Below are 19,697 nucleotides of genomic sequence, written 5' to 3' on the forward strand. Positions count from 1 at the left end.
AACAGTTACGAAATATCATTTGGACTGCTCATGAGACTAAGAACTAACCAAATGCCAAAGGTTAAAAGTTCTCCAGTTCTGATAATCTACAAAATACAAAACCCTCATAACGACACATACAAAACGCACGCTTTGTGGCTTTTCGGACGATATTGAAGCAACAGAGATGATCAAGAAAATCTGGAGATTCAAACCACAAGCTGACACAAGTCCAGCCAACAAACATGCGAGGTATTTATTAGACAGCTCTACTTCTCTTGAGCCAAATCCTTGAAACGAGATATTTGGACATGAGTCGATGGAAGAGAAAGAAAAATTGGGTTGAGCATGCCCGTTCACGTTGCGACTTGGTGTGTTGTGAGGTATGCAAAGATGAAAGTTCTTTTGTGTTAAAGTGACATAGTCACTACTTGCGGGAGATCAAAACAGTGCTAATGTCTCCTTATACATCAAAGACACCTGATGGGGAGAAACGTGCGGTCCCTCATATGGCCACGAATTAAAGACGTATGCAGCTTTTATTACACGCCTCTCAGGCTGTGTTTTTTTGTTTCAAGAAAGACGAGAAATCTGCAAACGTCTGAATAATGAGGGCACTTCTTCATGTTCTTTCAGGATTTTAGAATAACCCACTCCGGGGAATTCAAAACGCGTCTATGACGCTGGCTCACAGTGCATATATCCGAACAGTCAACGCGGCAATGTTTCAATTGAAGATCTTGCTTGAAAATGAAAAAAATCATTCTTGATTCTTGCAATTTGTGCTGCCAAATATGGCGGTCCAGAAGCGAAGGCACAATTTTAGACCCTAGTCTGAGCTCTGCAAAACGCTCGTCTCTAATCAGTTCACCCAACCTCTCTGAATTTGGTCTACGACTTCGGCAGAGTATCTTCTGAAATACATGAATTTCCTTTTTTCATGTGCTTTTTCTCATACTATTCTTTTGGTTGAAATTCTCCAGCAAGTCATTTTTATAATTAATCTCCGATTGACATGTGTTTCCTAAGAAAACCGGTGGTTGTCCCTGCGAGGGTTACCAAGTGATCATGGCCTTGGCTTATCCTCATATTCGCCAGTTGTTTCTCTTTTGGTAATTCTACTTATAGTGGGAAGCCATCAGAAATTATTCTCATAGAAGACAACCCCATGCGCTTTCAAATTTCAAAGGAACAATGCTTCATTATTGTTACCGACAATGTTTGACTATATGTAGCTGGGAGCAGATATCGTAATTGTGGTCAAATAATTGTTTTTTGCAAGCGCAGTTCAAGCTTATAAACAATATGCATGTTGACAGCAATTTGGGAACCAAGGCGGTGTTTTCGCTGCAGCTCAGGTGATCCGAAAATTGGAGCAAAAATGGTCTCCACTTCGCTCTTTACTGTATCGGCCTTTTCTAGAAGAGAAACGAACATCTGCCTCGGCTTGATGATATCCATCTCTAGGACACTCATGCAAGTGGCACCTAGGGAGCTTTTTAGGGTTCATTGATTTCATTTAACAACGAGTATATTTTATATTTTGCCGCACGTCTGAAGTAAATCATCACTGGCCCATCTGAAGTGAATCAATACTGGCCCGTCTGAAGTAAATCATCACTGGCCCGTCTAAAGTAAACCATCACTGGCCCGTCTAAAGTAAACCATTACTGGCCGGCGTCTGAAATGTGACGTTCATGTCTGAAAATTAGAGAGATTCATGTATGAATACTAAAAAGGTTTACGTGAAAAATTGAAAAGGCTCGTGTCTGAGAATATAATAATTTATGTCTGAGATTAGAAAGGGTCCGGGCACCCATTGGCAAAGACACTCGATCACGGCAGCAGCAGCTAGGAATTAATATAACAGCTTCTGAAGACACAGGAGAGTTATTGGTACCTCGATCAAATGCAGACATGCCCCACTATTCCATGACCCCCATTCTCCTCTGTCCAATAAAGCTTCCTGCTCATTTGACGAAATATTGCAGAATGAAGGAAGAAGGACGGGCATACTATGTGATATATGATGTCTTGAATATGGCCAGCAAGTTCCGCGGTCTCGCAGTCTGGTCTGCCGTCGCTGTCGTCTCTGCCTCTCAATTATTGGCACGTTCTCTTTCCTTTTTCCTATTTCAATTATTTCTTGAGTCTCTGCTCCGGCTTTCTCTCTATCGTTGTCAGCCTTCAGCCTTTCGTGTTCTTCGTCTCTGCTCTTCGCCGTGTCCTTTATTTCTGCGTTTCTGACTCTTGGAGTCGTACATTGAAAGGGTCCATTTCCGGCTCGGGCGAGTCGCGGCCCCAATCCAGAGCCTAGGCCGAACCCAGGCCCATGCACCAGCCAAGGCCGCCGGAAACACAATGATGCCAGCGATATGCCATTTTTTTTTTCCAGCCAGTCTTGGAAAACAAATGTCACGCCGTTCTGGCAGCCGCGGATTTCCAGAGGCTTCGATTGTGGGTTGAAGCCAGTGCGGCGAGCTGTCCTCAGCACGGGGCCATATTCGCATGACGGGGCCATATTCGCTCATGGGGCCATATTCGCTCATGGCGCCATATTCGCTCATGGCGCCATATTCGCATGACGGGGCCATATCCTAATAGCCCTCGTTGTTGGCGGCTTGTTGCCATCCGGTTACTTTTTCTTGCGTGTTTTTGTTTTTTAATACACAAAGGCTGATGGCATGCTGGGCTGTTTTTTGGCCTTGTGCTTGTTGGTGTATGCATTTTGCTCGACCTCCCGGTCGCCCGCTTATTAGCCAGGTGCCTGGCCCCAGCCTCCGCACCTTTTCCATGCCTCCTCACCTGCGCGTTTTCTGTCCCACTACCATTTCTGCCTACGCGCCAGTTCTCTACCCTCCATTTCTCTACCCGCCATTTCTCTACCCGCCCTTTCTTTACCCGTCCTTTCTGCCTACCGCCATTTCTCTCTCGCTGCCCTTTTTTTTTTGTCCCGCTGCCCATTTTGTCTCGCTGCTGGCGGAATGACTAGCCCCCTCCCTCCATCGTGCCGCCCCAATTCGCTTCCCAATATGTCATGTTTTGTTCCGTGCACCTCCCTTCCCCCCTTAGCTGCCCTGTGACCGGCCACTCACCGCGCCATATCCTCGCGCCATATCCTCGCGCCATATACCGGGCCATATCCTCGCGCCATTCACCGGGCCATGTACCGCGCCATATACCGCGCCGTTCGCCCCGCGCTGTTTACCCTTCCAGGCCGCACTGACCCAAGCACCCTCCAACCACTCTTCTTCTGCCCGTGCCAGAACCCGCCCCACACACCAAAACACCCCCAAAACACCCCCAAAACACCCCCAAAACACCCCCAAAACACCGCGATGGCCCGGCCGAAAAAAACGGCCAGCACTTCCGAGCCGAGCCCGGAGCCGGCCTCGCCTGCTCGCGGAAAACACACGCGGGCCAGCCCACGCTCGCCCGTGGCGCCCGCATCGCCAGCTAAAAGGCCCCGTGGCCGCCCGCCCAGGTCGCCGCTGCGCCGCCGCCGCGCGGCCCAATCGCCGCGCCAGGCCGGCGTGGCGCTGCTCGTGCAGAAATTGGCCGAAAGCGGCGCCGCGGGCGCCGGGGCCGCGGGGCCCGTTTCTGCCGACGCCATCCTCGCCGCAGACACGCCGGCCAAGCTCGCCCAGTTGCTCCAGCGGCTCGTGGCCACGGACCAGGACCGGCTCTTTGCCCAGTTCCGGGAAACGAGCGCGCAGCGCGCCGCCACCGACGCGCAGCAGATCGCCCGGCTCTCGGCCAGCCTCGAGGCCAAGCAGAACACCATCGACGCGCTTGCACAGCAGGCCCAGGAGCTCCAGAACGCGCTCGCGGCCGCCGGGGACGCGCTGCCGCAGGCCGCAGACTCGCCCGCCGCAGACACGCCGCAGAAACGCGCTGCCGCCAGGCACATGTACGAGTCGCCCATCCGCAAGAAGACCGCCGACGCGTGGGTGCACCGCAGCGACGTGGACGACGAGTTCCGCACCATTGCCTTCTCGCTCGACATGCTCGAGCTTCTTACGGGTGTGCGCATCACCAACTACGTGGTGGATGCGGACCGCTTCTTGTTTGACGTCAAGCAGTCCAGCACGCTCTCGGACCACGACACGGACGTGGTCACCGTGGAGTACCAGCTCCTGATCCAGCGCGACTTCCAGGAAAAGGCCGAGGTCACGTACGTGCCTGTGTTTCTCGAGCTGCTCCACAATGGCGCCCCGGACGCGGAGCTGGCGGCCCGCGCCCGCGACGCGGCCCGTGTCCGCGGCCACTTGCCGCTGTACCTCCAGCTGAGCCTCAACTTCCCGTACAACACGCTTCTGCAGTTCTACGCCAAGTTGAACAAGGCGCTCAACAAGTGCAGCAAGGCGTAGGCGCGCTCGCTGGCCCGGCCTGTTTGGGTCTGGTCTTTTGAAAGAACGGGTTGTGTGGGTGAGATCCGATGGGGAGATCCGATGGGAGGGATCCGATGGGTGTAGCCGATGGGTGGGCCCTGATTCTATGGGTGATATCCGTTCCTATGGGTGATATCCGTTCCTATGGGTGATATCCGTTCCCATGGGTGAGATCTGATTCTATCAGACAGACCTGTTTCTATGTGGCAGATCGGTCTCTTTGGGACAACGCGGGCTCTATGGGACGGATCTGATTCTATGGGACAGACCTGCTTCTATGGGTGAGCTCTGTCTCAATGGGTCAGGACGGGTTTTATTGGGGAAACCTGCTTCTATGGGACAGATCCGTTTCTATGGGTGGGATCTGTTCTATGGGACAGGACGGGTTCTATGGATCAGGTCTTGTACATCGGTGAGACCTCTTCTTATGGGCCAAATCTTTTCTGTCGCGGAGACCTCGTTCTATGGGTAGTACTGGCTCATACCTGTCTCTATGGGATCCCTGGGTCATGCCTATTTCTATGGGATCCCTGGGTCAGACCTATTTCTATGGGATCCCTGGGTCAGACCTATTTCTATGGGATCCCTATGGCTTTTTCCACGCCGCCTTGATACGGCTTGAACGACCCCGCGCTGGCCCAACATGCTCTTCAGCAAACAGTTTTGACAAACCCTACTTGTATTCCAAGAAATCCCTCATGTGATTTCAGTGGTGTGGTGACACCTCATCCAGAGGTTCATTGAAAAACACCCGGACTTTGCACGGCGCTCATCGGTCTGACAATGACCTTCACTCTGCAGAAGTCTTTCTCTTGATCAAGACATGTTCATTCAATAACACCATCTCACTCAAACCCCCACCCATTCGATAACCTCATCTGCCATTCAAATTATCTCACGAAACAAAACTGTTTTTTCGGGCAGGGACCAGAATGAAACCTGTTTGCCGGCAATCACTCATACCCTGTTGTGATCGATGCGGCCTTTTTTAACTTCGGATTCACATCATTAAAAAACCTACCTGTATCAAAAGATAATCCAGAGCTCCAATCATTCGATAGGCCTCATTCATCTCAATGCCACATTCACTCAATAACATCCGTTTATTCACCAACACCTTAACTATTTACAACGTGAGCACGAGCTTGCCGTCCACAAGCTCGAGGCGCATTTTCTCCAAGAGCGCCTTCTTGTCTGTCTTCATGTCTTTCGAGATGCTCTTGAGAACCTTGCCCAACAGCCCGCCGCCATACTTCGACAAGTCCACACCAGCGCTCGTTTCGGACGCCTTCGCTTTTGCGTCCTTTGTTTTCTTGGCCTTCGACTCCTTGGTCTTTACTTTCTTGTCCTTCGACTCCTCGGCCGTCGTGTCCTTGGCCTTCTTCAGTTTCTTACTGTCGGTCTCCTCGGCGACATTCTTCTCGTCCTCCTTCTTGGCCGCCGGCTTACCGGATTTGGCTTGTGCGCTGTTGGTCTTTCCAGCTGCTTTGGAAGGCTTGCCCTTATACAAGGCCTTCTCGTACTTTTCCGCCTCGGAGATACACTGCGTGTGGCTTTTGTGATCATTACCATGGAACGTGGTCGAGCAGTCGATACATGTGAAATACGCGTCGTAGCACCGCTGACGGTGCTGGTCCAACTTCTTTTTGATCACAGTGTCGTTGCACACTTCACACGAGAATGAAACCATGTTTGTATTTATTGGGGCAATAGACCAGGAATCAGGAACATACTGAAAAATGGCGTGGGGATTTTTCGCGATGTGCCTGCGATGGTGCAGACCGGACCAGCAGGTGTGGCGGCCCGAGAACGCAGTGCCCTAAATGAAAGGCATGAGAACGAAAAAAATCAACCAGGAATTTGGCGCAAAAATGGTGTGGATAATGATTGGTCATTAATTCCCCATGAGAAAGACACGTTACGTTTTTATTGTCTTCACCACACAGGCTCGTCCTCCTTCTTCCTGGCCACTCTCACAATCTCGTAGTCTTCCGAGACTTCCTGCGAATGGTCCTGTAGTAATCCCTGGAGACGGTAGAAATCGTCTTTCTTGTTGAACTTGCGTTTATTTTCAATCATTCCAAGCATTTCTTCCTCGTTCACCTGTTGGTATTTATTATCCCATCTTTCCCACTTGAGAGCGGTGAACTTTTGGAGGTAGAAAGACCCGGCCACAATGCTAAGCATGAATGGAAGTCCGAAATACAAAAAGTGGTTTTTGCGCAAAAGCTTGTAATACTTCCCTGCCATGGTCCGGTCGTATGCTTCTTGCTCCTTCTTGCCCCTGAAGGGCGATGTTCCGAGGTAAACCATGCTGTTGAATATATAGAGAGTAATGGAAACGGTTTCAACGGACCACCGTCATGCACACGTGCATCCGTACACCAGGGTCAGCACTGGCACATCAGTTCCGCGGGCAGCCGGGAACTTGCACCCGTTGGCCCAGTATGGCCACGTTCGATATATATGGTTATGGTCGAGTGCAATGGTACGAAGTGCTAAAAAATAGATTTGCAGTCACAATGCCATGAGCTACACATGGGCTCTTATCAGGCTTTGGAGCTCTCTATAAAGCGAGCCCTAAATCCGCACGCCCTGGACGTGGAAGGCGAGACTCGCATGTTAGAAGTTGCCAACAGTGATAGTGATTCTCACTGTGCCATCTTGGGCTTGGCTCTGAGATTCGGTATATTTGGCTACTGCCAAAATAGGCGCCTTCCATGCTCCGCTCTCTCTGGCACCCAGTTCAAGAGCGGGTTTTAGTGCCTTTATTATAACGACAAAAGAGCATATGAAATTTGATTGGCTATTGTATGTAAAAAAACAACCACATGAGCCGGAACGGGCTTTTTGTGAGGCGCGAGTTTCTAAACGTGCTGGCACGCTGTGTCTGGACGCGACTCAGGAAAGATGAGACCTCGCTATTGGCTCCTATAATTTTCCCAAACAGTTTAGTGGTCACATCAAGCCGCCCATTTGAGCAGCAATTTGTTACCCGGTGGCATTCTCGTCAGTAGAAAGTGATATCACAAGAAACTACCTCCGGATAAACCAAAGAAGCCTGTTGCAGTGACTTCAGCTGTGTGGAAACACGTATTAATGTTTCGACATTTAACCTGAGGAATGATCATGGAGAAAAATTACTACACTTTTCTAGAAAAACAAAAAGTAGCCTCAATTTTATCAAAACAAAGACAGAAAAAAAAAAACTCTTATCTGATCTGTTCGATGTGGAAAGAAAATCACCGTACAGAAGATGTGAATCCGGGTCAGAACCTACTCAACAACGGAATAGGAGCTGCACAGGATTATTGAAAAGTGTATAAAAAGTATGTAGAAGAATAGAAAGTGTATAGAACAATGAAAAGTGCAAAAATTGTATAGAATCATTGAGACTGTGTAAAAAATAAGGAATCATTGGGCCTGTGTAAAACGGTGAGTGACCTTTGAACTGAGGACCCATCGAGAGATCCCAGTGCCCGGACAAACCATCGTACAATTGTTCTCCGAAATTCCACATTAATTTCCAATGAAAAATTAAAAGTCTTACAAAAATAGCCTAAGCCTGTTGAAAAAAGACCAATTGCCTAGCAGTAATCATCGGAAGTATTCAACAATACAACACCCAGAAACTCAGACAGCCATGTACACTCTTCGGCTCACTGCCAAATATGTACGGTGTCACAATAAATATATACTTAAGCCAACAACCAAAAAGGCAGGCGTAGGCCGCCGCGCGCCCATGTCACGTGGCCACCTGACATGTCCCAGCCAAGCTCACATAATCAGTTCCATCGCCACAACTCCTCTTCTCCTTCCTCTCATTTTTCTTATCACAAAGTCACCATCTTTACACCAACACAGTTTCCTAAACATTTTATCGTAGCTCTTCAGAAAAATCTAGAGGCCCGCATCGCTGTTCCCCTAATTCATTCGGTCCTGGAGGGGGTCGCCTTTGCATCCAATGCTCACAACCACGCTCCTGCACACACGGCCGTTTTTCCCGGTCCGTTTTCTGCTCACGTGCTCTTTTTTTCTTCAACAACTCCCTACCCTCCAGGCCTTCTCGAATAACCCCACGGAAAGAAAAATCAAACCGCCTTTTTCTGGACCTGCCTTCCTCACGTACCAGGCTTTTTCTTCCCGCACTCTGCAAAGAGATATCCAGCCTCTGCCAAAAGCCCAGGCCCTGCCACAAATCCGTGCCTGTTAACCGCCCGGGCCGTGCCAGCACTTTGTTGTTATTTGAATTGCTGTTTGTTTTCTTCAACCAGCGTGACAAATACCACAATCCCAAACGAACGGCTGCAAGTCCAACCTCATACAGCTCCGCATCTTGAAAGACAAATTCCAGCTCACCTCGGTGGCTTTGTGTTTTTTTGTTGTCTTTTGCTGATTCTTGTCCCTCGCCCGCGTACATTACCCGCCGAGTCCCAGACCGCCAGAAAAGCCCGAAATGTCCGTTTACGCCACCTCTGCGCAGGCACAACCCAACGCTACTCTGCAGCAACAGCAGCAGAGACACCAACAGCGGTTGAACGAGTTGTTGGATGCCGTCAAGCAGGAGTTTGACTACGCGTTCAACGAGGCGTCCAACTACTCCAAAGTCAAGGAGGACTACGACTTGAAATGCAGCCAGCAAACCGCAGAAATGCAGCAAATCAGGCAAACCGTCTACGAGTTGGAGATGGCCCACCGCAAAATCAAAGAGGCCTACGAAGAGGAGATCTTGCGCTTGAAAACAGAGTTGGAGAACAGGGACAGACAGGCGCACCAGAACAAGAACAACGGCGCGCCTCACGCAGCGTACTCGCAGTACCCGCAGCCAATGCCACACCCGTCCCAGGACCATGGCGTGGTTCCGCCATCTCAGGCCCAAGTCTCGCAACAACAGCAACACCAGGCGGCAGCGGCGCAGCACCAGGCTGCCCAACAGCACCAGGCTGCTCAACAACAAGCGGCGCAGCACCAGGCGGCAGCGGCGCATCATGCCCAGCAACAGCATGTCCAAAACGCACATGCCCAGCAGCAACAACACCAGCAACAGCCGCTGATGGCCAAGCCACACCAGCTCAAAGCGGAGCTGAAAGTCTCCCCTGTAGCGACGAAGATTGAGCCAGTCCCACCACAGACGGCCGAACAGCCAAACGTGCAGCCAGAGATGTCTGCGTTGTCCATCATTGACAAATCCCAGTACATTGTAAATCCGCTCGAGAAGAACTCCCACGTGAAGGAAATCCCCCCGTTCCTCTCCGACTTGGATTTTGTGAAGGCCAATCCGGACTTCAAGAAACAATCCCCCGAGTTTTACGTCTTGTACAACCCAGCACTCAAGCGCGAGTTGGATGTTGACTTGATGCAGTCCTTGGACCACCTGTCGGTGGTGTGTTGCGTCAAGTTCTCCAAGAATGGCGAGTTCATTGCCACGGGCTGCAACAAAACAACGCAGGTATTCGATGTCAAAACGGGTGCTCTTGTGGCGAAATTGATCGATGACAACAACTCGGGTGCCGCGGGCGAATTGGAAGGTGACGGCGAGAACGCAGCTGAAAACGGAGGCTCGGGAGCTAATGGTTCAGCTAACTCTGCTGCAAACGCCAACGGCGACTTGTACATCCGATCCGTGTGCTTCTCGCCCGATGGAAAATTGTTGGCTACCGGCGCAGAAGACAAGTTGATCAGGATTTGGGACTTACAAACCAAGAGAATCATCAAAATCTTACGTGGCCACGAGCAAGACATCTATTCCTTAGACTTCTTCCCCGATGGCGATCGGTTGGTGTCCGGATCTGGCGACCGCACCGTCAGGATTTGGGACTTGAGGTCTTCTCAGTGTTCATTGACCTTGTCTATCGAAGATGGTGTCACCACCGTATCTGTTTCTCCAAACGGTAAATTGATTGCTGCTGGATCTTTGGATAAGACTGTTAGAGTGTGGGACTCCTCGACCGGGTTCCTAGTCGAGAGATTGGACTCTGGCAACGAGTCCGGAAACGGTCACCAAGATTCCGTGTATTCTGTCGCTTTCTCCACCAATGGCCAGCAGTTGGCCTCGGGGTCTTTGGACAGAACTGTCAAGTTGTGGAACTTGGAGGGAAAAGTTGACAACCTGATCGGTGGCGGAAGTAACGGCCAGGCCCTGGGCAAGAAGTCGGTTTGCGACGTGACCTACGTGGGTCACAAGGATTTCGTCTTGAGCGTTTGCTCGACTCCCGACAGCGAGTATATTTTGTCCGGCTCAAAAGACCGTGGTGTGATCTTTTGGGACCAAAACTCTGGCAACCCGTTGTTGATGTTGCAAGGCCACCGAAACTCTGTCATTTCTGTCGCCGTCTCTTTGAACTCACTGGGCACTGAGGGTGTCTTTGCTACTGGTAGTGGTGACTGCAAGGCCAGATTGTGGAGATGGAGAAGAAACTAATATGTATAAAAGGGGCTTTCGCCATTATGTAGATGTACAATTACTAGATTGAAAATACTGTAAAGTTGAAAGCTGAAGCAGACGCGTGCCAGGCGAAGTAACCGGGGAGTGTTCTCCTACCATATAGGAGTGTGGCTGGCTAGATTTCCGACGGTGAAGAGTGCATCCTTTAGGGATTGCATACGTCCAAAACGAACAGGATCAAAGACTATGACTTCCTTCCAATAATCGAAGGTATCTAGCGACTTACACAATGGGCTCCACACTGGCCCGCAGCTTTCATCTGAGGTATCCTGAACTTTTCGCTTTATTCAATATCTATGGAATGTTTTCTCAGAAGGAGGCTTCTTTGGAATCATAGCCTAGATATGCGAGTCTTTGCTGAATTGCACTGTTCTGGAAACGCGCATGTTTCTGGTGATCCGGAAGATTTTGAGAACGATTTTTGACATGCAGACAACACGTATTCGAGCCGAAAAAAAAAAAGAAAGAAAGGAAGAGATGCAATTTTCGAAATCATGCAATCCGCAAACAGCTCAACCGGAAAGCAGGGGTTTTCAGGAGCGTGGGCCATCGTCTGATGGGTTAAATTTCTGCCCTTCGCTAGACATTTCTTTCGCAGCCGGGGCCACGCGCGATCATTGCCCATCTAGGCGTGGGCTCGTATAACGCGCTTCCACAGGCTTTTCAACATCCACTACCATCACCAATGTCCGTCTTCACTGCGTCCACCACGGCGCCCGTCAATATTGCTGTATGTTCATATTCTAGCACATCGTTAGTAAATGGGGTTCGACCAAGAAAATCCTTCGAGTTCATGAAACGTCGAGTACATGTGCGCCAACATGATGGGGCAGAGACCACAAAATCTCGAATGTACTAACACACCAGACCCTCAAGTACTGGGGCAAGAGAGACAAAACACTCAATCTCCCAACAAACTCTTCGATTTCCGTGACCTTGGCCCAGGAAGACTTGAGAACACTCACGTCTGTCGCCACTAGCTCGAGCTTCACCAAGGACAACTTGTGGCTCAATGGGAAGGAGGAAGGAATCAAGGGCGACAGAACAGTAGCCTGCTTGAAAGACTTGCGCAAGTTGAGAAAGAAGATGGAAGCCGCGGACGGCTCGTTGCCCAAGTTCTCCGAGTGGGGCTTGCACATTGTTTCGGAAAACAACTTTCCAACGGCAGCGGGCTTGGCCTCGTCGGCCGCAGGATTCGCTGCTTTAGTCGTGGCCATTGCCAAGTTGTATGAGCTTCCGCAACTGATGTCGGAAATCTCCAAGATCGCCAGGAAGGGGTCCGGCTCCGCATGCCGCTCCTTGTTTGGAGGATACGTGGCGTGGGAAATGGGCGAATCTGCCGATGGCGAGGACTCGAAGGCCGTTGAAGTTGCGCCCTTGGAGCACTGGCCCTCGATGAAAGCGGCCATTTTGGTTGTTTCGGATGACAAGAAGGACACGCCCTCGACCACCGGCATGCAAACCACCGTGGCCACCTCCGACTTGTTCCAGTGGAGAATAAAGGAGGTCGTGCCCAAACGATTCAAACAGATGAAGCAGTCGATCATCGAGCGTGACTTCCAGACCTTTGGCGACTTGACCATGAAAGACTCCAACTCGTTCCATGCGGTGTGCTTGGACTCGAGTCCGCCAATCTTCTATTTGAACGACACCTCGAAGAAGATCATCAAGTTGGTGCACTTGTTGAATGAGCAGGAGGGTAAGATCATCGCAGCCTACACTTTCGACGCTGGTCCAAATGCTGTCATCTACTATGAGCAGCAGAACGAGAAGAAAGTATTGGGTTTGATCCACAAGTATTTCCACCAGGTCTCGGGCTGGGAGAAGGTCGCGGCCGATGTCGCCAGTTTTGAGGACTCGTCCATCCAGTTTGACACGGAAGCGTACAAGGGTGTGAGCAAAATCATCTTGACCAAAATTGGCCTGGGCCCACAGGAGACCTCCCAGTCGTTGGTCAACGAACAAGGTTTGCCAAAATAGGGTACATTAGTGAATAGACCCATGTAGCCCGAAACGGAAGTTCGCGCACCTGTTTCGGTGATGCGAATAACTTGGCTCGCGTGAACCCAGACTTCTCCATGACAACAGATGATCGGGCTTCGTGTCATCAGCCATAGGCCTGCTAGGTTACAATGCTCCAAATTTCTGCCCCTCCTATGCTTGCGCAGGCTGATCACGCCTAGGGCGTCGTTCAGCACATCTGCGTGCCGCTTTGAACAGATCAAAAAGCCAAGCCTTAAGAAAAGAACAGACTCATCAGTAGAATTCAAACGCTCGCATGGGCCCACCAAACCGGCCCCCAATCCAAAGCTTGACATATCGGCAGAAATATACACTATTCCAAATATGCTCACGATCTCGAGAATCGCGACGACGCCTTTCATCGGATACTTCTTGGCCACGGGCCAGTCCTTCCCTGCGATAGCTATCTTCACCTACTCATGTGTGACAGACTTTGCAGACGGGTTCATTGCGAGAAAGTATAACATGAAATCGGTTTTGGGCTCCGTTCTAGATCCTGCGGCAGACAAGTTCTTGATGACCACTTGCACCGTGGCGTTGGCCATTCCCGGCGTGATGCCTTTGTATGCCGCGACTGCCATTGTCGGCCGAGACGTCATTCTAAGTTTTGTGAGCTTCTACATTCGATACCGGTCTTTGCCCCCACCGGTCACTTTGAGGCGGTTCCTAGATTTGTCAATAAGCACGCACACGGTGCATCCCAATTTCCTCGGAAAAGCGAACACGGCTCTTCAAATGCTTTATATTGGGGGATTGGTGCTCAAGCCCGCCATTGAGTCTTTGTGCCTCCTTGATTTGTCTGGATCGTTTGACTGGTTTGGGATGGCGGTGGCGGCTTCCACTGTGTGCAGTGGTTTGAGCTACGTCGTGGGCAAGAACTCATTCAAATCAATTGGGAAGTCAGGCGCTCATTAAGGATATCTCACCATGAAAGCGAGTCAACATATTCGAGGAGATCTGGCTCGTCGTATACGAGCAAACACGCCTTGACGAGGCTCCTGGTATGCGAGTTCAGACCCTTGTCGTACTTGTTGCAATATATGTGGAGGATCTCGACGTGAAACTTGATCACTTCCCCAACAAACACAAGCTTCACCTTATCCGTGATGTGTTTTGTGATTGGCCGTCTGGGCTGGCTTATACCGTATAGAGACAAAAACAAAGAATAGTACTGATTGTCACATCCATCGGGAAACAGGTACAAGAAAACCAACTGGGCCAATGTCGCCACTAAGTGCAGGGTGAGCTTCCTGTCCCCGTCTTCAATGCGCTCGAACAAGATAGTGGCCATCTCCACTAGGACTTCTTTCGTTTGCTCGCCATGGCGCGATAACGTGTATGTCGCCGAAAAGGCAAGAAGGAGACTTTCTTCCAAATAACAGAGGAGGTAGCTGCTCTTGTGAATAGTGACTGTCCAGTCTGCCGCGTCGATAGCCCGCTTCAATGTGAGCAAAGAGTGCACCGTTTTGGCTGTGGGGTTCAATTTACACACGGCTTTCACACGCAACAAAATGGGGGCTATGTCTACGAGGGCCTTCCGGGTGTGGCGGATTGTGATGGGCTCAAAGCGGTCTCTCCGTCGTGGCCTCAACTGCTGCACGAGGGACTCGCCTATGATATCCACGGCTTCTATACGGTGTCAGTAATTTTTAGGCCACTCATAGTGGGTACACAGATGTATTTTTTTTAATCAAGAAGCCAAGCATTGGGGGCATGAAGCGAATCTGGGGGGAGTTCACGTACCGTCACAGGAGATCTTCTTTCTGATGGCCACACGCGCCACGGTAAGCGCTAAAATCAAGTCCTGGGATGACATGTTGCGGTGCAGGGAGTTCTGTGTTTTGGTGATGATTTCGAGGGCTGAAGCGGCACTGCAAGTGGGGTCAGGACAGGGCGGCTCTAGAATGAAACAATCTTGTTGGAACCAGTAGCTGCAAATTATTGGGGAGGAAATAATGCGCGGTATGCCTGCGCGCCTGTTCCTCCAATTATTTGCTGGAGCCATTTCCGAGCCCTTGAGGGATGGAGAATTGTAGCGGATTTCATGGAAGCCAAGCACGGATCTGCAGCCTGCAAAAAGGTGGTCTATCAAGCGTGGCTCTTCGGGTGGGATTCATGTCTTCATGCTGAAAAGCCCGGCGAGACGGGACTCGTGCTTTTCTGGTGCCCCAGGGATTCTGTAATTTCTCAGGATATGCTTCTGAGGCGCATTGCTTAGCCATCCCTCTCGACCACTTTATGCTTTCCCGCTTTTCAAAGCTATTTTGAAGTGCACCCTGGTAAATTGCACCGTGCTTTGATATGAACTCTTCGAACTGTGATTTGACTTTCATGTTTCGAAAATTGTGCCGTGCTTTGACTTCCACTCTTCGGACTGTGCTTTGACTTCCACTTTTCGAAATTGCTTCGTGCTTTTCACTTTTCAAAATTACACCATGCTTTGAACCCCACTTTTCAAAATTACACCATGCTTTGAACCCCACTTTTCGAAATTTCACCATGCTTTGAACCCCACTTTTCAAAATTACACCGTGCTTTGACTTCCACTTTTCAAAATTCACCATGCTTTGAACCCCACTTTTCAAAATTTTACCATGCTTCGGATTCTATTATTCGAAATTGCACCGTGCTTTGATTTTGACTTTCCGAAATTGCACCGTGCTTTGACTTCCACTCTTCGAAATCCCCCTGTGCCCGACTTCACTCTGCTGAGTCTCCCCCCGCTCCGTCTTCACGGCTCTCCCCGAAAATGCATGGATGGTGCCCTCCCCGGCTTGCATCCCACGCACACAAGCCCCACTAACTTCCAGGCTGCCGGTCCCGGTGGCGCCTCCGCACCCAGAGCCGCCGGCGCACAAAATCAGACACGTGGTACCGCCCGTGCCACGAGGATGTGGGCCGCCAGAAAGTCAGGTACAGCCACCCCGACTCGTCCACGTCGTATAGCATCAACACATACCACAGCGCCCACGACCAGTGCCAGTCGACTCCCGGAAGAGGGTAGTTCGCCATGGCCTCGTGGGCCAAGGTCACCTTCACGCCGTCCAAGCGCTGGTACATGGGCGGGTCCATGAGCGGAAGAAGCGACTTGCCACTGAAAAGCGGGATGCCCAAGAGCTTGACGCCACGCTGGTTTTCTACAATGACGTCGAACGCGTGCTCGAAATTCGCGGCGGAGCCCGCGGGGCCGGCCGGCGCATAGTCCTCCTTGAGCAGCTGCTCGAAACCACGGGTCTTGAAGTTGTTTTTGTTCAAGAGCTCTACCAACTGGTCGAGATTAGACATGGTGCTTTGCACCCAGTGCTTGGGGACTGTGCAGGCAGAAGACCCGACCGGGAGAAAAAAGAGCGAGATTCTATCGCCCGGCTGAAGAAAAAAAGCGCGAGATTCTATCGCCCGGCTGAAGAAAAAAGAGCGAGGTTCTATCGCCCGGCTGAAGAAAAAAGAGCGAGGTTCTATCGCCCGGCTGAAGAAAAAAGAGCGAGATTCTATCGCCAGGCCGGCTGGGGCAGGAGAGCGGCGCGGGCCCAGGAAATCAGGCGATTTCCGTCGGGGCGGGCCGGGGTGCAGGACGCGGCGTTGGGAACAGGGTATAGTTGCCGTTCCTGGCCCTCGGGCTGCAAAGGGTCCAGAGATCACGCGGCAATCCACAGGCAGAAAGGAGGCCGCTTGGCTGGCGCTGGGGTGTGTTGGCGCCTGTTTGGGCAGCTGATACGGGGCGCCTGTTGCAGCGGGCCCTGGCCCTGGAGTGCGATATGGCCCTGGCCCTGGCCCTGGCCCTGGAGTGCGATATGGCCCTGGCCCTGGCCCTGGCCCTGGAGTGCGCACGTGCGCCGCCGCTAATAAACGGGCCCTGGGCCAGGGTTCGGCGATCGCCGGCAACCGACAGCTTGCGCCTCGTAAACGGCGGGCGGTGCCAGATGCATTCCGGCGGTGGGTATTTTTTGGAGCTTTTCTGTCGAAAGGCGCGGGTGGCTGAGGCCGGCTTTGGGGCCATGGGCCATGGCAGCGGAGGTCGGCTGCGCGGCCCGGAGACGAGAAATGACCTCGAGAGGCCAGGAAAGAAACCTGAAATGACTAGAAACGACTAGAAATGTCCTGGAAGCGGCAAGAAAAAGCGGGCCACAAATACGGCGAGCGAAGTGGCAACGACACCAAAACAGCCGGCCGCGAAATTAGATGCCCGCCGACCATTGGACCGTGGGCCTTGTTGGCCGGGCCGCGCGCGCTAAATGGTGATCCGGAGAATGGGGCGCGCTTGCGTTTGGCCCGCGTGGACCTGCGATCCCAGGCACCCCGACGGGCCCGCTCACAACCAAGCCAGCAAGGCGCCGACTGAACCCAAATCAAAACCAAACTGGAGCCCGAATTGAAAGTCGGATCAAAACCCACTTGAAAACCCAGATAGAAACTTACTTGAAAACCCAGATAGAAACTTCCTTTGAAACCCAGATGGAAACCCCGATCAAAAGCTAAACTGAAAAAAATAAAGTTGAGGCCCCGACTGAACCCTACTCAAAAGCCAAACCAAGAATAGTGAGACCCAAACTGAAGCCCCGGCTGAACCCTAATCAAAAGCCAAACGGAAAAAAGGAAAACACAAATTGAAGCCCCGAGCCAAACGGAAAAAAAATGAATCCCAAACCGAAGCCCTAATCAAATACCAAACTGACAAAAAAAGTGAATCCCAAACTAAAACCCCAAACTTCCTCCCGGCGCCACGCCACCAGTTATCCCCTTCCCCCAGACCATTACTTTAGGGCCGCCGCGCAATGGCCCCAGGCCCCGCGGTATCGTTCTGCACGCGCCACGGCCACGCAGCCCTGCCCCGTTCGCAATCTTCTGTGCCTGGCGGCCGCGCAACTTGCTCCATGCCCGAAAACCAAAAAGTTTCCAACCTCCGCTGCTTTTACACAAACCCCCGCCATAAAACCGGCAGGGCCCCGCCAACTCTCCCAAGCGCACCCCAAATCACCCGAGCTCACCTTGCCGATACAGCCCGCTGCTTTTTGGACCACGTGCCAACACCCCGTTGTTTTTTTGCACCACCCGCCAACACCCCGCTGTTTTTTGGACCTCGCGCCCTCCCCTCTGCCGCCCGCACCCTTTCCCTGCCCCCGGCCCAGTTTTTTGCCGCCAGCGCCCAGCGCCAGGCCCTGAGAAAAAAAAAAAAAAGAACCAAGCTCGCCGCGCCACATGCACTCCCTCCACGCTCCCGTCGCAACACTGTCGTTACCTTCCTCCCTGGCCCTGGCCCTGTACTCCCACCAGGCACACATGGGCATCCCCACTGCATCCGCCACCGACCACTTGCTCGCCGACATGAAGCAGCCCACCCAGCCGGGCCCGCCGCCGCCCCTGCAGGACGCCGTTCCGCCCGGCGCCTCCGCGGCCCTCAGGCACCAGGGACCCTTCCTCGGGCTCCCGTCCCACTACGCCTTTGACCCGAACCTGTACCCGCTCACCAACCCGCCGCTCTACGACCCCACCATGTTGCCGCTCGGCCCACAGGGCGGCCCGCGCCGCCGGCGCATCTCCATCTCCAACGGCCAGATCGGCCAGATCGTCAACCACGAGGCCTTCTACCTCGACGACGACTCTTTGGACGAGTACTACGACAGCGCGGGCGGCCGGCCGCCGGCACACGCTCACGCACACGCGCCGCTCCCGCACGACGACGACGCGCCGCTCGCGCCCCGCCCGGCCTCGCACGACCACGCCGTGGGCGGCCCCCTACCGCTCCTCCAGCCGGCAATGCTGGTCCTGGGCCCCGGCAGCCATGCGGCGCCCGCGCCGTCGTCCGTGGCCGGTGTGCCGCCGCCCAACCAGACGCTCGTGTACAACAACGAGGTGATTTTCAACCCGCACGACGGGCCCATCCCCGGCACCGCGGCGTGGAAGAAGGAGCGGCTTCTCGAGCGCAACCGCTTGGCGGCCTCCAAGTGCCGCCAGCGCAAGAAAAACGCGCAGCAGCAGTTGCAGAGCAACATGGCCAAGTTCGAGAGAGAGTTGCAGGACAAGACTGAGCGCTTGGGCCGCGCAGAAAAGCTTTTGGCCACGTACAACGCGGCGTTGCAGCAGCACTTCGCCGGCGACCCCTCGGCGCTCGACGGCTTGCGGCCCTATGTGGCGCAGCCGCCTGACAACATCAAGTTCGAGAGGTAGAGCGCCCGCCGGCGGGGACACTCCTGCCGAAACCGCACCTCCCGAAACTGCATCGTCGCTCTTGGGCCGGCGCCATTTTCGGGCGCCACCTTTGCACGACGACTAGCACACCCTTCTAAGAGACAGTCTGGCCCGTCCCACGGGCCCAGCCTGCGTTTGAGCGGGCTCGGGGTGAAAGCCGTGTCTCAGCTGCCATTCAAGAGTCTCCGCAAGCTTCTCAAAGGCCTTCAAAATGGGAACAAGCAAAGGCTCGCAGCAAAGAACCGGTACTTTCCTGGCCACGGCTTTTTTGGCATCAAAGCAACCCTGCTCGAGACAGGCTCACGGCTATCCCACGAGGTGTTAGCCTCTTCTGTCGCCCACTCTACGTGACCCACGGTTGTCAAGGCTGCTTTCAAACAGAGGTTGTTCCGTTCCTGGTCTCCCCAGCACCTCGGCATTAATGCAAAAGTAAGTTTTCTCCGTAATTCTGATGGACTTTGATTTAAATAGTTGAGCACCCACAAGTGCACAAACTTTAGAAGTGGCCGTGCGGAATCTTAACTAGGGCGTTGAACTACGGTGCCTTCCGGCTACACCGCCTCCCGGCTTCTACCTTATGGCCGTAAATGAACTTGGACCTCGGATGGATGCCACTGGCTGTGAACTTGGCATCTGGACAAAAATCTTTACATCGGAATTTAACATGGCTCGGA

General features: G+C 52.5%; 12 protein-coding genes across 12 annotated transcripts; 6 read left to right on the forward strand and 6 right to left on the reverse strand.

The window, feature by feature from the left end:
- Positions 1-1,367: 1,367 nt before the first annotated feature.
- Positions 1,368-2,822, reverse strand: METBIDRAFT_170969 (uncharacterized protein). The gene has a single exon (XM_018854690.1). It carries the CDS (start codon positions 2,498-2,500, stop codon positions 1,838-1,840), a length of 663 nt encoding a protein of 220 aa, XP_018711510.1. The 5' UTR covers positions 2,501-2,822; the 3' UTR covers positions 1,368-1,837.
- On the forward strand, positions 2,823-4,592 carry METBIDRAFT_170970 (uncharacterized protein). Its single transcript, XM_018854691.1, has one exon. The coding sequence runs from the start codon at positions 3,144-3,146 to the stop codon at positions 4,347-4,349; it is 1,206 nt and encodes a 401-aa protein (XP_018711511.1). The 5' UTR covers positions 2,823-3,143; the 3' UTR covers positions 4,350-4,592.
- Positions 4,593-5,712: 1,120 nt separating this feature from the next.
- Positions 5,713-6,060, reverse strand: METBIDRAFT_14544 (uncharacterized protein; the record flags this gene model as incomplete). The annotated part of the gene is made up of 1 exon (XM_018854516.1): positions 5,713-6,060. A coding segment is annotated over one exon (348 nt), but the record flags the coding sequence as incomplete, so codon positions are not given.
- Positions 6,061-6,305: 245 nt separating this feature from the next.
- On the reverse strand, positions 6,306-6,683 carry METBIDRAFT_41016 (uncharacterized protein; the record flags this gene model as incomplete). Its single annotated transcript, XM_018857343.1, has 1 exon — positions 6,306-6,683. The coding sequence occupies one exon, from the start codon at positions 6,681-6,683 to the stop codon at positions 6,306-6,308; it is 378 nt and encodes a 125-aa protein (XP_018711513.1).
- Positions 6,684-8,826: 2,143 nt separating this feature from the next.
- Positions 8,827-10,791, forward strand: TUP1 (chromatin-silencing transcriptional regulator; the record flags this gene model as incomplete). The annotated part of the gene is made up of 3 exons (XM_018857580.1): positions 8,827-9,249; positions 9,481-9,877; positions 9,938-10,791. The coding sequence occupies 3 exons, from the start codon at positions 8,827-8,829 to the stop codon at positions 10,789-10,791; spliced, it is 1,674 nt and encodes a 557-aa protein (XP_018711514.1).
- Positions 10,792-11,146: 355 nt separating this feature from the next.
- On the forward strand, positions 11,147-13,277 carry MVD (diphosphomevalonate decarboxylase). Its single transcript, XM_018854692.1, has 2 exons — positions 11,147-11,545; positions 11,683-13,277. Exons 1-2 carry the CDS (start codon positions 11,501-11,503, stop codon positions 12,793-12,795), a joined length of 1,158 nt encoding a protein of 385 aa, XP_018711515.1. The 5' UTR covers positions 11,147-11,500; the 3' UTR covers positions 12,796-13,277.
- METBIDRAFT_78106 (cardiolipin synthase) lies at positions 12,904-13,752 on the forward strand (the record flags this gene model as incomplete). Its single annotated transcript, XM_018858820.1, has 2 exons — positions 12,904-12,941; positions 12,984-13,752. The coding sequence occupies 2 exons, from the start codon at positions 12,904-12,906 to the stop codon at positions 13,750-13,752; spliced, it is 807 nt and encodes a 268-aa protein (XP_018711516.1).
- A 7-nt stretch (positions 13,753-13,759) lies between these two features.
- On the reverse strand, positions 13,760-14,842 carry METBIDRAFT_11596 (uncharacterized protein; the record flags this gene model as incomplete). Its single annotated transcript, XM_018854027.1, has 2 exons — positions 13,760-14,466; positions 14,581-14,842. The coding sequence occupies 2 exons, from the start codon at positions 14,840-14,842 to the stop codon at positions 13,760-13,762; spliced, it is 969 nt and encodes a 322-aa protein (XP_018711517.1).
- METBIDRAFT_171134 (uncharacterized protein) lies at positions 14,504-15,518 on the reverse strand. The gene has a single exon (XM_018854693.1). It carries the CDS (start codon positions 15,399-15,401, stop codon positions 14,880-14,882), a length of 522 nt encoding a protein of 173 aa, XP_018711518.1. The 5' UTR covers positions 15,402-15,518; the 3' UTR covers positions 14,504-14,879.
- Positions 15,519-15,636: 118 nt separating this feature from the next.
- Positions 15,637-16,122, reverse strand: METBIDRAFT_41268 (uncharacterized protein; the record flags this gene model as incomplete). Its single annotated transcript, XM_018857375.1, has 1 exon — positions 15,637-16,122. The coding sequence occupies one exon, from the start codon at positions 16,120-16,122 to the stop codon at positions 15,637-15,639; it is 486 nt and encodes a 161-aa protein (XP_018711519.1).
- Positions 16,123-16,592: 470 nt separating this feature from the next.
- On the forward strand, positions 16,593-16,928 carry METBIDRAFT_11598 (uncharacterized protein; the record flags this gene model as incomplete). Its single annotated transcript, XM_018854028.1, has 1 exon — positions 16,593-16,928. One exon carries the CDS (start codon positions 16,593-16,595, stop codon positions 16,926-16,928), a length of 336 nt encoding a protein of 111 aa, XP_018711520.1.
- Positions 16,929-18,159: 1,231 nt separating this feature from the next.
- Positions 18,160-19,002, forward strand: RCA1 (Rca1p; the record flags this gene model as incomplete). Its single annotated transcript, XM_018858821.1, has 1 exon — positions 18,160-19,002. The coding sequence occupies one exon, from the start codon at positions 18,160-18,162 to the stop codon at positions 19,000-19,002; it is 843 nt and encodes a 280-aa protein (XP_018711521.1).
- Between the last annotated feature and the right edge of the window lie 695 nt (positions 19,003-19,697).

Source organism: Metschnikowia bicuspidata, assembly GCF_001664035.1.
Source record: "Metschnikowia bicuspidata var. bicuspidata NRRL YB-4993 chromosome Unknown METBIscaffold_3, whole genome shotgun sequence".
Taxonomy (NCBI): Eukaryota; Fungi; Ascomycota; class Pichiomycetes; order Serinales; family Metschnikowiaceae; genus Metschnikowia; species Metschnikowia bicuspidata.